The sequence below is a fragment of the Rhipicephalus sanguineus genome, chromosome 3, assembly GCF_013339695.2.
Source record: "Rhipicephalus sanguineus isolate Rsan-2018 chromosome 3, BIME_Rsan_1.4, whole genome shotgun sequence".
NCBI lineage: Eukaryota > Metazoa > Arthropoda > Arachnida > Ixodida > Ixodidae > Rhipicephalus > Rhipicephalus sanguineus.
In genome coordinates this window covers 89,381,216-89,398,477 of record NC_051178.1, presented here as the reverse complement: position 1 = coordinate 89,398,477, position 17,262 = coordinate 89,381,216, and the positions used below count along the sequence as shown (strand labels likewise).

General features: G+C 45.7%; 1 protein-coding gene across 1 annotated transcript in view; it reads right to left on the bottom strand.

The window, feature by feature from the left end:
- Positions 1–17,262, bottom strand: part of LOC119385664 (hemicentin-2) — a 56,440-nt gene that overhangs the window by 19,966 nt on the left and 19,212 nt on the right. The window contains exons 4-6 of the mRNA XM_049414054.1: positions 4,344–4,616; positions 3,029–3,325; positions 2,203–2,490 (exon numbers count right to left, since the gene is read on the bottom strand). Of these exons, the coding sequence (XP_049270011.1) occupies positions 2,203–2,490; positions 3,029–3,325; positions 4,344–4,616 (858 nt within the window). The remainder of the gene's footprint in view (positions 1–2,202; positions 2,491–3,028; positions 3,326–4,343; positions 4,617–17,262) is intronic.

Genomic DNA, 17,262 nt, shown 5'->3' with positions numbered 1-17,262 from the left:
AGTCATACTAACGTCAAGAATGACACCATGTTGAATAAGTAGTGAGCTCGATGGCTAGTAACAGAATAAACACTAAACAAATAGTACTAGAAAATGAAAATCTAGGTATTCCCAAACGTCTATACTCCAGAAGACTGCACCCTCCTCCTAGTAGTCTTCTAGAACTTCCACCGTAACGCACTCACCATTGAGAACCGTTGAAATCTCGAAACATGACTTTTCTTTAACTATGGTTAGTGGCCTGTGTCTTTCTCAACGATGCATACCATCTTCGTAATGCATTCCGCTAAACTGTCAACTACACAAGGAAATGTCAATTGAGTACAAGGTCAAAACCGCAGCAAAAACGTGCACGTCCAAGCCATATGAAAAGAAAACAAGAAAATAACTAGCACCCTAGAAAGTAAGTGTTCGAACTCGTCAATCATCATTTTATTCAGATAGCCCAGTCAATGCGTATACTTTATGTTTTACTCTATTTGATAACTGTCCTGGAAAGCCCCTTTCTATTTCCGTTGTCAATTATTATTTTTTGTTATGTTTTATTACTCTTCAATTACCTTTCTCAGTATATAAGCTTATTCTCCTCCCCATCCTCCACCACTGAAGGTGATCGAAGGCGCTGCTTAGAAAAAAAATTGCCTCGTGACCAAGATAGACCCAGTCTCGAAACTTTGGCGCCAGTCACATTCCCTGTTGTACAATTCTACATCGTTTCAAGACCCTGATTTCCCCAGATCTTTGCCGTTTGAAGCGACTCAGACACACAACAGAATTACCATGCACGCCGTGTTTTCTGATGCTTGCACTCGTGGTATTGCCAGCGGTTCGTATTTATGCCGTTCGTGCAGTTATGTTTCCGTTATTGATGTTGTCAACTCTAGCAAACTATTTGTGTTTCCTTTTCTATCTTTTTGGAATGTTGTTGCAGGGTAGCGGGTTGGAGAATTGCACTAAAGGTGTTTATGAGTACACGCACAAAAAAACGAAGCACCAGATAAGCATGTGACAGTTAGAGCGCTGGCAACCAGACAACTTCCTTCCTCATCGTCTCCAGTCAATCAGTTTTGGCCTCCTCCATCGTGACAGCGTGCTTGTTCGTCTGGCTACCCTTGTTTTGCTGTACCGTCCTACTGCAGGTTCTAATGCATACCCTGAGTATTAAATATCACTAAAATAAACTAAATAAACTAAATTAAATAAACTTAGCACTGGTTGCACCAAGCCTGAAGGAATAGCAGAGCTGGGCGGCCTTCCTTAGCATACTAGCCAAGCCTAGCCTAGAGACGCCCAGTTAAGTCTAGATATAGCCACGAGCATAAATAGGGGGAGTTAAGCCTGGGAAAGCCAAGTGGAGGCTCTGTCTCTATTTATCTATCTTTCTGTCTCATCCTTCCTTTATATATCTATTTCTTTCTCTTTACTTTTTTTCTCTGTGTCTTTTTCTCGTTCACTCGTCCGTAGTAACTCAATCATACTGTTCCCATAAATATTTGTTATGCTGGCGTGCCTGGCTAGCCAAGTGATCTTGAAGCTCGCCTTCGGACCATGGGTACGCGGGTTCATATCCTACCTCACCAAAAAATTTTATTTCGCTTTATTTATTTCTTCTCCTCCTCTACTTCTGTTCCCTTTTCCTCATTTCCTTCCTCGTTTCCTACCTCTTCTCCACTTCGCCGAGCATAGTTTTCGCTTAACGCTCGCCTACCATCTCCTTCCCGCCTCCTCGCCTCAGCACTCCTCGTGTTACTAGGCTTTACCCTCCGCCACCCCAGACTCCGCCATTTCTGCCTACTGCATTCCCTCACTCTCCTTCGCTGCGTTCTCTCCCTCCACTGTCTTCGTTTTGCCTTGTACCTGCTATACTCGGTAGTGGGGCTTGTCCAATATTTGTGGCACATACCCAGCCGAGTTTTCTGCAACGCCGGCTTTACTACGAGCTTAAAGAGCTCCGCAGTTAAAAATCGCAAAGCTTAAGTCTGGATTACACGGCTCGTAGGCGGACTCGGTAGATGTCGTGAATTGTGTCATGGCTTAATTTCAGCGCCATTGAATTGAACGTTGTGACGAGAACGCTGGGTTATTGTAGTGTAAAATGCAGACTACATTCTTTCTGTTGACGTTCACTTCCAAAAGGAGCAGTGTACATATAACGAAAAAGAGTTTACGAGCGGTCGAAGAGGATCGCACCGCGCAACTTACGCTTCAGTCGCAGCTGTATAACGTTGCTGACGCCCCTGCCCTCCCTGTTGGCAGCGGAGCAGGTGTAGTTGCCGACATGCATGAGCGTCGCCTTCTGTATGGTCAGCGCTTCGCGATGCACCGTGACGCCATCTCTCGCCGGCACGAGAGGTCGGCCGTCTCGTTGCCAGAGAAGTTCCCTTATGCCTGGGTTGGCGTCCACGCTGCAGCCGAGGTTTATGTCCATGCCTTCCTGTAGTCGATCGGGTCCGAGATTCGGGTCCATCTGGAGCCGTAGCTTGGGACGGTCTGCAGTATTCGGTGATGGCGAATACAAAAACTGTCTCAACTTGGAATCACGAACAATGATTTCAATCGCATTAATTTCGGTAATACGATCGAGCATAGAAAAACATGCTAGGTCTAAAGGCAGCCCCATTGTTGTTGTGTCTCATGATGTCTTTCTTACAGCCATGAATGGCGCGACCAGCGAGGACGAGCAAAGGGATGTGTTTGTCCCCATGTTTGTCATTCCTTCGCTGGCCGTCGTTTTTCGCGCTGTTTATTTCCTTCAGAAAGAAACTGTCTTGGGAATTATATGTTTCTCGATGAATAACTGCGTTACATTGGCGCTATACTTCAGTAAGACAGATAATAGGAACATTAAGAGATTGAATATTATAATTAAGTTGCTACGCGTGCATTGAGTGCACTCATGTATACCTATGGCTGCGGGGGAAGCGTGCCACAAATGTCGATGCGTCTTAAGTTTTATGAAATCTGTGGAGCACTGCAACAAAAAATTGATGCAATAATCAGGAGGAGGCTAAATTTCAGAGCTACTTACAGTGCACGTTGAGGTCCCACTGATCCTCCCTCACCGATCCCGGCATCTTCTTGTTCTCGGCGCGGCACACAAGCGTCTCGCCGTTGTCGCTGTGCCTGGGCGTGAACTCGACCACGCTTGTAGTAAGGTTGCCGTCCTGCGAGACGTGCATGAAGGCCTGCTCGAGCTGGGCGCTGTTCTTCCACCAGCTGATATCCGGCGGTGGCCGAGATCCCCAAACCTCGCACAGGATCTCGGCCGGAAGGCCAGCTGAAATGGGCGTTTCCGTACGCCGTATTTGCACCACCGTCGGCGACACTGTGGCGAAATGGAAGAGAAAACAAGTATGATTACACCTCTGAGCCCACACTGCCCATAGGACACCTATCGTTTAGCTTTGGTGTATTTTGACGAAAACAGGAACCCCTACCAGCTCCACCGACGTTTCCGTGTCAGGTCTTTGAATATAGCAAGATTTTTAGCACCTTTTAGATCCCCTACTTGAATGCACAAGTCACTTTCAGACGTTTACGGGGCACAAAATACGCGGAAACGCTCAACTAACATGAAGTCCGGTTATATACCCCAAAATTAAATGCATAAATGTAAAGTCGTATTTGCGAACATACAGCGATCTGTTACAGCGGTGTCACAGGCACTCTTGATCACAATCGGGCTTGATATTGGCCGAATTTCTCGATCATGATTAGCTCCTATGCGCAAGCTGCAGAAGGGAGCCAATCACTCTTGAGAAATTCGATCGAGATCGGCCTCAGTCACCAGCAGCAGTGCACCGTGTGACACAGGTGGACTGGGGGCACTTGAAGTGACGTTTCTGACACTGCAGGAATTCGGGCTTTTAATAAAGTCATTGTTCCGTAAGCCATGGGGAGGTCAACTGTACACGACAACGATTGGGAAGAGAGGTCTTAATATGGTGAGACCGATTAAGAACTGTGAGTTTTAAGCTGTGTGTTAGCACGTAGAAACTGTTGCTACTGTTGATGTTGCTACTGCTGACACCATCACCAACGGAAATATAATTGTGTTCCAGACAGCTGTCAAATGACTGGCTGGACAGCGATGGTGCAATGTCGAAGAAGAAACATATTAAAGGTAGCGACCAAGCTCAAAGATCAGTATTCAAGTCTGCAGAAGGTTGTAAGGCTGTTTAAAATAAGAAAAAAGCAGCAGAACATGCGTAAACACAGAACCAGAAAACGACCTCGCTACCGCATTCTGCAGCTACGTTTGCAAAACGCAGATACACATCAATTAGCTCCACTCTTTGCCTAATTCAATCTGATGAGACGCGCTAAGCAAGATGGCATATTACGGTTCATGTCGAGCGTGACGGTGGCCTCCCCCTGGATTGAGACGTTGTTGGAGGAGACGCAGGAGTAGACCGCCATGAGGTCCTGGCGGCGCAGGTTGTGCAACGTCAACGTCGAGCGCCGGACGTCACCCGAAGCCGTCGTCATGGCGTTAGCATGGACGGGCTCATCGTTGCGCCTCCACGTCAACGTTGGGGCCGGTTTACCTGGTTGGCCAAGCACACCAAGACGATGACGCCAGGAATAACCACACCAGTGCCCAAGCGATGAAATATAAAAAGAAAATATATTTATAAGAGAACAAGTTAGTCATCGTATCTGTACAATTCAAACAGTGTTGTTTTTCACGTCACATATCTATAAATACAACATCGTGTGAGCACTTCTTAGAAAGCATGCCTTGTCACGGGCTCATGGCATTCATGTGTACAACAATGGACTAAACTTCATCATTATATAATATATAATCTCTCTTCGCAACGAGACACAATAAATTCAGCTATATTAACGGATAACAGCACGAACGAAGCAATCCATAGCAACTTCACTACTCGCATTTAGAACGGAGACAAACAAGAAAAATATAAATACAAGTTTTTGACAAGGACATTTGGGGCTTTCCTCTGTGGAAGAAGAAGACGATAGTCATATTATTGCAACAAATTCGAAGATTCATGTTACTATCGAAGGCTAGAAATTCCAGTGCCAGAGATACGTTCATATCGATCCACCATTCTATTGTTATTTTGGCCATTCCGAATAGCGACTAGCAAATGAATGTAACGAATATTTGAGGAATTGTTCGTCGCACTGTTTTCTTGCGACTCACAGTAGCAAATGACCTAAGACTAAGGAGTTCTTTTGCAGACTAGTTTGTGTTCATTGATATCACGGCAGTTGAGATCCAAATAGCGATAATTCCTCTGCCAACTGGACAAGCTGCGGAACCGGGTAACATTACAGTAAACGCTGGATAAGGTATCTGCCCTCCCTTGCTTCTCCCTCTCTTTCTCTCTCTATCCATCTGAAATGAAGCGCCGACATACTCAGCCCAAGTCAAGGAGAGATGTCAAATGTGTCAATCTACAGCGATGGCTACCCATATCTGCTAATGAAAGCGATACTGGTGTAACTTGTAAAAACAGTTGGGATGAACCCGCTTGAAATGTGCAGGTTGATATTCGTGTCATATGTAATAAAAAACGGTATCATAGAATTAGACTAATAAGGTAATACCGACATACTTATTAAAATGCGCGGTTCTAACCCCATGTCAACGTTGTTTCGCATCTCGTAAGCCATCAGGTACACGAATAACTTTTGTCGCAAACTGATGCAATAACCATTTGAATAACGACGAATACCACCGACACCGCCAAAGACGAAGCCTCTCTTCACTTCCTGCTCACCATTTTCTGGAAACAGCGGGGTGCTGATTTTAGCCACACACGCGCCAGAGAAGATTTCAGTTTCTTTATGTAAAAGGTGAACGCCTGTACTGTCACATATTTAAGTAGTACGTCGATCAAGCAGTACGTTCCATGTGAACTCTCGCTTCTCTCGGGGCAAAAGACTGTGCACATAATGTTTCCCTGACGAATGGAATGAATCACCTCGAAATACAGTGCGCAGTGCCGCCGCGGTTTGCACCACCCGATGCTGCAGTAATGTAGAAAACATACGGTCAGAGGGTCAGAGGGACGTACTGTGGATGCCTTAGCGACGAACTTAGTAATCTTATGGATAAGCTGAAGACCAGTGTTCATAGACACGAAAAAAAAGGGGAGCACATATACACGAAGCTCAATAACAGCTACGAGCACACGTTTCCACGCTTTACCTTCTGTGGGTATGCTCCGTGCACTCTGTTGTTTGCATGTGAATTGTTTCACGTTGGTGCAAAGGCTATGCGGAGAGGCTATGAGGACTGAATGACCAGTGCAACAGTCGAGTGGTGCAGAGCGGCTTTGAAGCGACTGGGACAAAGTGCTGCACACCCATCTTTTTCTGTTTTGTTTTTCCGCACAGTCCTGTGACAAGAATTTTTTTTCTAAAATCTGCCCATAATGAAGTCACTCTTAATCGCACTGCTTTTCTAAGCACACACGTCAAAATAAGAACATTTTCGAATCTCCACGTTGTCAGCGAGCTCCCGCGCAGATGAAATTCGCCGAGTGCTCCGGACGTCGAACCCTGCACACCCTGCAACTCAAAAGAAGTACACAGATCCCAGCATTCCTTGGGACGAATCCAGAAACGGCAGAAAATCGCCTTTCCATTCAGCAACAATCGCAGCTCGGCGAACATTCGAAAACCGGCGGACGGTGTTTGTTCGAGACGACGCTCGGTGTGCCCGCCTTTTGTAGATATATTTCAAAGTAGCCGCCTCGAGCGCAGCCTCGCCTGCCATCACACCGCACACCCTTAGCTTCGACCCCCTCCTTGTTTGCGCGCCGCTTACTTCTTTGTTGCGTCCGCGAGCAGCAGGGTCAATACATAATGCGTTCCAAACCTGGGAGACATCAATTTTCGCGTCGTCCGAGTACGCCGGCTCCTGCCATGGGCGCTCTTTGACGGCACGTGTGGATACAGCGTGTGCAAGCAGATCGCGTCCCGGTGTGGATTTGGAGGGGGCGACCGTTCGAGGGAAGTGTTTCTGTCAATAATGGTGGCCGGCTATCGCGATCCGTCTTCGATAACGCGGAGTGCGTGGCCGCGTCCGTGCACCCCGCTCAGCTGCCGCTTGTCCGCGCTCAGCACAACGTCAAGTTAGCGTTTCGAAAACGCATTAATCTTCACTCTTCATTTGTGTGCGTCTGCATAAAGCGAGTGGTTATGCCCGAGGGGCGTACGTAACTTAGTTTTTTTTTTGCTACAAATGCAGTCCAAAGTATTAGTGATTTAATCAGCTGCATAACAATGGCGAAACGAGCGAGTTACAACTTAGTGGAGCGCGTCAGAAGGCGCAAAGACAAAGAATAAAATACCAGGGACAGGAACCCCTTTTCTATAGAATTTGCAATGGAGGCGAAACTCCGTACAAAATGGCGTCACAACCGCAACTGCAACCGCGAAAAAAAAAAATCAGAAAGTAAGTTCCGATCAAGCTTCATCGAAACATTACCGTACACAATATTGTTTGCCCACCCGATGCACAACTCTAAACGTAGCCCTATCGATCACCTAAAATCCACATCAGGCCTGGTACGTGTATTGGCAATCCTGTATAGTTTATTCAGCTAGGTTAAAGTTGATTTATTCCATAACCAGACCGACGGTGGACAGTACGTAGAGTAGGATAGGGTAGACTACATTGATGTTGCTCAAAATCCGGTTCATCTGGCGCGGCGGTGCTGGCACAAACATGCTACTTGTCTAGTGTCAACGATACATACAGTCGTTTCCTTGCCACTTCTAATCTCTTTGGCACTCTCAGTCTAAGACCGAAACGACTACGCGGGACACAATGCTTTTATCAGGGTTCTTCTATGGATCAGTGCTCTGCGATGACATTTATGCAATATTCTTGTCAGCCGCAAGTGTGACCCTAATTTACACGCTGCGGCTATTGACGCCTCGTCCCATTCTGACTGGCCGGTTGTTCTGAGATTCCGTTCCTGCAAGACTTGTAGAGTATGAAGTGGGCTCTGTTATTCTGTAGCCGGGTTCAACGACCCCTTCCTATCATGTCTGGTGCTTGAGTCTTTGTCCTTTATATGTTTGACTTGACGTTCGAGCACCCGTCAGGACCTGTCATAGCACCATAGAATCTCTTACGAAATTTCACTTGTACAACATGTGACATTCATACTAAACCTGGTGGGGTGCAGCCTTCCTTTACCTACACACCTTGTGTTTGGCTTCGCTACTGACAAGCTCTTGCGGACAAACACCATCGAGGTATTTGTGTAATACTCTTCACAAAAGCTTCTCGGATGATTTTTTTTCTTTTTTGTGGTTGCCTGAGCAGTTGATGCTGTCAAATGAGTAATTTTGACAGCCCACCTGAAACACAACACGCACTTAGTTTCCTCAAAGACTATTCTTTCTCTTTTCTCTCTGCTACCGTCCATTCTGTTTGCCCCTTTGTTGGTGGCTGATACAGAGCAGGTGATATTGCTTAATTTTATCGAAGGTTGAGAATTGATTCATTGCGGAAGACACAAACGCTGCTTCATAGCCCGACAATATCATCCGTGGTATTCCTAACGTTGCAATGAACATCCGTACCACGTCAAATACACATGACCTAGACTGTTTAGACATGTGCTTCAGTGCTTCACTTCTACACATTTCGAAAAGGCGACAACAGCCACCAAGTTTTGACTGTCGACAAGACCAGCAAGGTAAATATGGTTTCTTCTTTCATGGTCATTGTTCGAATGGCTACTGTGGAGCAGCACAGGCTGGGAAAAGCCGGCCATAGGCGCTGGTCATTTAGAGTACCAGACTGGACTCCAAGAGAGCGCAAGCTCGCGATAGGTTCACAAAGGAAGTTACGCGAGTAAATGAGATTGAGAAGTTTGCGGGGATATCGTGGTCGGAGCAAGCCCAAGACCGGATTAATTCGCGAGACATGCGAGGAGCCTTTGCCCTGCAGTGAGCGTAGTCACTCATGATGATGATTGACCACGGTCACCTTGTAATTTGGTAGTACGAAAAGGATTGAATGACTTAAAGCTGTACAAATGGGGGCTATCATTGCGCAACTCGCTCGCGCATTGCGTTTGCAGGTTAATGTGAGCGATTCGTCCCTTAAGAAAATGAGAAATTGAGAACATTCAGTGCATCAATCGATCCAACATTGATTGATTGATTGATTGATTGATTGATTGATTGATTGATTGATTGATTGATTGATTGATTGATTGATTGATTGATTGATTGATTGATTGATTGATTGATTGATTGATTGATTGATTGATTGATTGATTGATCTTGACAGGCTGTGACACGTGGTCTACTAGCAAAATTGACGTCGCGAATCAGAATCACTTCTGATCCAGAGGAACAGCGTGAAGAGGCCGCAGATATGGGTGGATCAGACAATAGAAATGAGTAAGGACTGCAATACTCCCGACTGTGAAATTCTAGGCAAGGTCTACGCGTGTTATTCGGGTTATCACGCGACATTAATCACAACGGCATACATTTCATGCTTTTCCGCACAAGACATGTACTCTAAAACTAAACACAATGCTACAATAAGAATGATTGTCCGGCAATTGTTCTATGTTGCTTTATCTATTTTAAAACAGTGAGTAGCGAAAGGTGCACACGATGAGCGAACGTACGTTCCAAGTTCCAAGTACTCACCCCTTTCACGTACGCTCTCATCTTTCCCTGTATTCTTGCGCTTGGTTACGTCGAGACACACCAACACTCAGCACAGATAGGTACCTAAGAGCTGCATTCTAATACGCAGGTGTCGGTAGTTCCTCTCCAACGCTACGAAGACGATATCCAAGTTGTTCTTTTTGACGCTGTCGATTCTGTATCACGCCAATACAACGCAATTCAGTGTGTTTATCCAAGCTAATAATAATATTTGTTGGACTTTTGCGTGCCAAAGTTGTGATATGATTATAAGGGATGCCGCAGTGGAGAGCTCCGGGAATTACGGCCATCTGGTGTCCTTTAACATGCACCTAAATTTAAGTACACGGGCCGCAGGGGTTTCGCCTCAATCGAAATGCGGCCACCATGGCCGGGATTCGATCCCGCGACCTTCGGGTCAGCGGTCGAGCACAATAACCGCTAGACAACCGTTCCGGGTTAATCAAAGCTAAAGCAGCCTGCTGATATGTTATTAGTAATACCACAGACAGTAGGTTAGCCTGAATTTTTTTCGACGCGTGTTCGAACATACTTTATGTATATTCGTGCGTTCGTGTGTTTGTATTTGTTCCTGTATATATACACATGCAGAATTGCAAAATTTCGAAGGATTTGACTCCTCCCCCCCCCCCCCACTTTGCTACGCCAGTGCCCATACACGACACTCTCCTACATTCTATCTCACAAGCTGGTTGCAGCAGTGTGTAAGCTACGAGGTGTAAACAAAACACATGCTTACGCAGTAAAGCATAGTTCTGTTCGTAATTGCGTTATAATTGTAGAAGGTTAGGACAACTGCGTCGGTTTGCGCGTGCTACATCCGAGCAACACGGGATACGCTAATTACGATTCGCAAGTACGTCATTAGCATTTAATTACCGTCTCGGTAACTGCCCATAATTGTGATGGCGAGCCAACATGACAGCGCTCATGCAGACGGTCACACGCTTTGATCCGAACTTGCTTTCCCTACTTGCCCGCTGTCGTGACAGCAATAAATAAACGGTGGAATCGGCTATCGCTATGTGTCATCTCACGTTGATCACGAAGTATGAGGTTAGTGTTGTCCTTATTATCGAGATCAGCTCCTTGTTCTGCCGCGCCTGCTAAGCCTTGTCCCCTATGACCGGAGAATTAATCTTGTTAACGGTGTAAAATAGACAGGAGTACATCGCTGTTGAATCGTCAGGACGCAAGTAAAACGCAAACACAAGCGTCGTTTAACAACTTACGGCCACACAGCCGACAACGGCGGCTTCATAATTTAGAGGCACAAGGAACCAGCTTCGATAGGTGCCGCCATGTTGTCGCCATGCCGCCCAGCGCTAAGAGCGTTGGTCGCTGCCGTGTGCTCGCTCTACTCGCCCAACGCGTGAGCGCAGACGCTATGGGGACGCCGAGCAGACGCCACTCCGCGGATGAATACATCGTGAGGGCGCTCGCCCTTCCTATTGGCCAAGCAGCCCCGTAACTTCTACAGTGCTGCAACGAACTTGTGAAATGGACTATAGTTTTTTTGCGCTTTACCATGGAAGAGCTGTCTGCAGCTGTCCCTAAAAGAACGAATACGAAACGATATAAAGTAATCCATTATGCCCCCCCCCCCCATCTCGCGAGTTTCAAATCTTCTTTGACAATATTAAGCGTATTGCACTCTCGTAAACTGAAGGATCCCACTTAGGTTCTTGTATTTGGACCTACCAAGAAGTTCTAAGTCTGTCTCTTATTTTTTTAATAATAAACAAATAAGTTAAGCAACAAAGCTTCTAGTTATAACGTTACTACGCAGCTATGTAGGACCCAGAAAAACCTCTTAATTGGACGGAGCGCATCAACACACCGACATGGAACTCGTAACACTACACCTTCTTCGGCAGTTTTCTACAAAATGAAGACAGAACACAACCCACCTACGACGCGTTTTGGTCAGCAGCGCTTCATTTTCAAGCAAAGCTTGTATTGACTAATGCTGGTGACAATAAAGTTGTGTTCTCTCTCTCTCTCTCTGTAGCTGGTGGTGTTCCAAGAAACCTTCCTCACCCACAGCTGGCGCGCGCGCGCCCCAGGGCAATACTAAATAAAACAAAATAAATTTTCTTTCCGGGGGCTGGCTCTTGAACCTGAGTCCTTTCGGTGCGAAAGCGACTGCCTTGAACACTACGCCACGCGCCCACGCTTGTCCAATGTGAACTAAACTGAACGATATGAATGCGTTCTACCAATGATGCAACAACAACAACTCTACAAAAAAAATATGGCGGCTTCACACTAGCGCTGCCAAGCCCGAAGGAAGGGCGGAGCTAGGCGGCCTTCCTTGTTTCTCTTTATTTTTCCCTTTCTTTCTGCTCTTTTTTATTCTTTCGCTCTTTTTCTTGGATCTCTTATTTGTATCTGTTTCTATTTCTTTCTTTCTCGCTCTATTTCTTTCTCTATATCGCTCTTTCTTGGTTTTCTTCTCTTTCTTCCCTTTCTTTCTCCCTCTCCCTCTGTTTATCGCTTCCTCTTTCTTTTTATCACTTTCTTTCTTTCTCTTTCTCTGTATGTTTATGTGCCTTTTTATGTTTTTATGCCTTTATTTCCTCTATTTCTCTCTATTTTTCTCTTCCTCTTTCTTTCTGTCGCTTTCTTTCTTTCGCTCTCGCTTTCTCACGTGTTCGTTTACGTTTGACTCTCGCACCTGTTGTACACGGCAGTGGGGCCTGCCCAATTCTTGTGGCATATACCCACCTGAGCAGTTTTGCACGACGGAACACAAGTTACCGACAGCTGCATCATGAATCGGCAGCACGTGCCGGTTCATGATGAGGATAGGTCTTTTCTTTTACGACAGAGCGCATGTTACCGACAGCTTAAAGAACTTCGCTGTTGAAATTGAGAAGCAGTACACTTACTGTGGGCGCTTCATTGCAATATTTCGTGTTGGCGCAATAAAAGCGATCTGCGGGACAACGCGCAAGGTCGATATCAGGTCGATATCAGGAAGCGTCACACTAACTCTCTTTTGCTTCCCACGACTCTCCGACGAGAGTATAATGATCTCCAAAGAGAGTTCACGTGTCACCTTAAAGATAGTCATATGCGTGGCCAGTCAGGACTCACAAAAAAGACTCAAATAACTTTTTTTTTCTTGGAATGTTCATTAGGAGCACCAACATATCAGTTTTTGGCATATGGACTCTATTTTACGCTGCTCGAGTATATTTAAGCGCATCGTAATCGGCTTACATCCGGAAATACGGTATCCAAACGCTAGCCCTTGCCAAAGATTAGAACGTCAGCGACGTCGCAATACAATCAGGACCTTAACTTGATAACGTTTGCGCTCTTGGTTGAACATTCACTCACGCGAAGAAACCTAAATGAAACCATGAGTGGAAACAACAATACCCCATGTCGGCCGTTGCTTTTAATTCGGGAATGTAATCAGGATGATGTCTATTTATGTTTCGATACATGTGCCTAATATTAACGGTGTATTACACGCAAGTCAGACTGTATGCATGCATACTTGAGCTACCTGGGAACAAAAAAAGCCACAGTCTGCTTAATCATGGAATCCCGCGTTAAATCGCAGAAAAATACGCGCACGACTCATGATTGCGCCGGCGGGTTTGTGATTGTAGAGCCAGATTTACCCCCTTCTAATTTGCGTACGAAACTCTCTACGGTTGCAGCCGGCTTCGAAACACCTGCTATCCCGCGCTCCCCGTCGACGGCAACTGGGGCATCGGCTGCTCGCTTCACGCACGACCGACGTGGGCGAGGACAGCGCTGGCGGTGTCCACCGCGGCATAATCGGCCGGCCATTGATTACACGGTGCCTGATTATGCGCGGCCGTGTTTCTGCGAGACGGTGCAATCTGTCACCTACGAGAGCGGGGCTCTCTCTGCTGAACTATGCATGTAAATTGGCGGCTCCAGTCCATCCGTTGCGCTCTAGCGTTTGTATGTGCGTGTTCTATGCGCACGTGCGTAATGTATCGAGAGCTTTACAGTCGCTTCGGCAGTGGACGGGGAAGGTCAGAACAGGGTGGACATAACGGTCTGTGCCGCTTTCTGTATTGCTGCCACTGTTCGCATTGCTTCGGTGCGAACGACATGCCGTATGTGTTTAACTCTTGCGAATGGCTGGGGCGAAACATTCCTCTTTATTACCACAATACTGTAGCATCGAACGAAAGTTTGCTTTGCTGCCGCTGTCGGGCAACGTAGTGAAAGACTGGTCCCCAGACGTGAGCACGTAAGGTTTGTTTTGGACTGCGATTGCTGACATACTATTTGTACTTTGCGTGTATGCACGAAAGCTGAAGTTTTGGGAATTCTTCACAGTGCCCCCAGTGTATATGCATATATCGATCGTTAGGCGCTAATGGTCGCTGTGTGACTTTGAAGATACTCATTAGCTAGTTAAACGTGGGCATTCGGGCAAGCTTCTCCCGGGTACACCATATGCCCCGAATGACATTCTTCGCTACGGCTTGATAACTGCCCTTTGTCAGAACGAAGGGTTCTGGGACACTGGCGAGTCCGTCATCGGTGCGGAAAGCATTGAAAACGCCATTGCCTTTCTTGGGGACAACTGGTCTTAGAGACAGACTTTAAGCTGTGTCGTATTCTCCTTTCGTTTTTTTTTTCGTTTTCTTGCTCTTCCTTTTGATCTTTTGTCCCCCTTACCCCTTCCCTCAGCACACGATAGCCAGCCAGTCTAATAACTGGCTAACCTTCCTGTAATTCCGCTTGTTTTTTCCTTCCTTCCTTCCTTGTCAGGAATAGAAACAACGCGAAAACAGTGGTTCTCTGTCGGTCTTTGGTGGGCGTTGTTTTAAGAAAGGCGTATACTAGGATTATTGAAATGGCCGACAGTGCTGCTTATGAGGTCTGTGACATCGAAGAAAGCATTGTCTTCGATTTCATTCAAGAAGGCGAACCCTTTCTCAGGCGTTAGGACGGCTAGAAGACCGGCCGCTTTCATCGGACACTATCCGGGCCCCAACGCTCGTATTTTTGTTTCGTGGGAATAACTGCCGTGTGCACTTTTGGATGGAGCCCCTGTCTGAATAGCACGGTGCCACATGCAACCGCAAATTCAACGAAACATTCTTTACCTCTGTTTCTCGCTTTCTCTCACGATTTTAATCCTGCTTTTCATTCCTCTAGTGTAGGGTAGCTAGCCACATGCTTTCCTACTTAACCTCCGAGCTTTCTGCCTCTTTCTTTCCTTTCTCCACCTTCTTGAAACAGGCAAAGGCCTTATGCCTAGCTAAGTCCCAAGTTTCCTAATGTCACGTGTCGCAGTACGAGCTTGCTACGCACTATATATTGCGGTAAGGAGCGAAGAAGCAGCCCACTTACACTACGCGACTTTGAACGTGAGACTTTACTGGGGTCAGTTTCGCCACAATCGACTTTACTATGCGGCGAAGTATAAAAACAATGCAAGGAGGGAACCAGTCACGAGGCCTAGTGCGCGCACATAACTATTGACGCGCGGACGCGCCTTCTCCAGTCACAGTATGTACAAGCAAGTACCGAGCATCTAGACAGAACTCCATTATTTCATAATAATGTTTCGTTATTTATTAGCGGCGGACAGACGGGAAGCATGCTGATTATCCTTAGTGGTATATGATATTTTGAGAAAAACACTTAAATTTCCTATGGTACAAGACACGCACGAGAAGAATGTGTTTCGCCTTTAAAGAGGAACTCCGGGAACTTTTTGATATTCACCTATTTCTATACAATTTTCAGCATATGTTTTCGTCGGCGGCCAGATGATATTTGCCGAATAATACAACTGTAAGTCATATAGTGTTTTTTTTTTAGAATAACGAATTTATATATTGGTAGCCAAATCCGGAACCACGCCTTTAAATGCGAGCCACCATGTGTACGTGACACACCGTTTCTACCCCTTTCCTACCCCGACTCGCACAGCAGACGGACGCAGCGCGCGCTTTCTTCTTCGTTTTGCCGCGGTTCGATGCCATCGATGCGGGACACGTTAGCTGCTTCACGCGCCAGCAGGTTGAAATTAATAATTCCTGGGGTTTTCGCCTCAAAACCACGATATCATTATGAGAGACGCCGATTATAAATATGGTCGAAAATGCACCGGAGTTGCCCTTTAACGAGGTGCGGTGGGGTGATAGTTGTATAATTTCATAATTTCCAGTAAACTAGAAACTGTTTTCTGTGGTTTTTGCTCATTCAGCAACCAGAGGAGTGGGTTACAACTGCTCATTTTCGGAAGTAAGAGCTCATTTGATTGATTGATTGATTGATTGATTGATTGATTGATTGATTGATTGATTGATTGATTGATTGATTGATTGATTGATTGATTGATTGATTGATTGATTGATTGATTCTCACCTATTTGTAAAATTCGCGCTGCTTGGTGAAGTGAACAGACAGCATATCATGTTACTCTACCCCAAGTGCACTTATCCATTGGTATTTATAGTAAACCAATGCTTTATCTTTGTACTCCTACAATCACCCGGCCTTTTTATTGAATTTTTTCTTAATATAATTACTCACAGGCCTCGAACTATCATCGAACCCTACGCAGTGTCCGTGCTAGCCACGAATATGACAATAAATTGAGCGCTTAAGTAAGAAGGCCAATGGAGACCGAACTGACGAATTCAGTAGGGACGAATTCAATTATTAGTACGTTCAAAACCCGATTTCTTTAACCACCCGCTTAAAGTGCGTCCCTTATATTGACTGTCCGCAATCATCCTTATCATCAACATTATTGATTGTCACTTCTTGCATATTGGAAGAAAGAAATCCACCGAGGATCTACTTTGGGCGTTGTAGCGTTGCGGAATCATAGTGTTTTATAGAAGGTTGCGCCACTCTATGTAACGCTGTTTACGGGCGGCATTTTTCCAGCGTTTGTCAGCGTCTGGAACGTCCCCCTCAAAACCCGCATACCGCGACCGCCAAAACCCATGTTTGGAATTAAATTCTTGCAAAGTCTAATTTTTGCTCGTCGGTACAACCCTATATAACGGCTTCGCATTCGTACAAAAATATATGTTCACGTTTTCTTCTGCACCGCGGTCGCAACGCATTCATATGGTTTGGCTATATTTTATTTTTACTTATTTTTACATACTGCAGCCTCAATGAGGCTATTGCAGGAGTGGGAAAAGAAAACAAAACAATAACAGCAAATCAACATTCATGAACAGGCTTCCATAAATTCTTTGAGTGATAATCAACGCACACTTCCGGGCAACAAATTCCGTTCTATTCACGTTCACATGCATGGATCCGTAAATCCAGTCGTTTAGTCCTCTTAGGAGCGTGGGAGCCCAATCATTGGGGAGCCTAGGTGCAAACCCAGCCCTACCAAGACAATTGCTGCTGTTTCATCGATATATTTATTTCCTCGTGGTGATGATCGTGTTACTTGGCAAGGGGATGGAGGGACGGACGGTTTTCTCGTTGAGTTGGCATAGGAATCCTTGCACATTTGATAACTTTTTTACAATAATTGGAGCAGCTATGGAGGTAAACTGTAAGAACAATGAAATTCATGCGCCAGCTCTATCCAGCAAATAAATATTG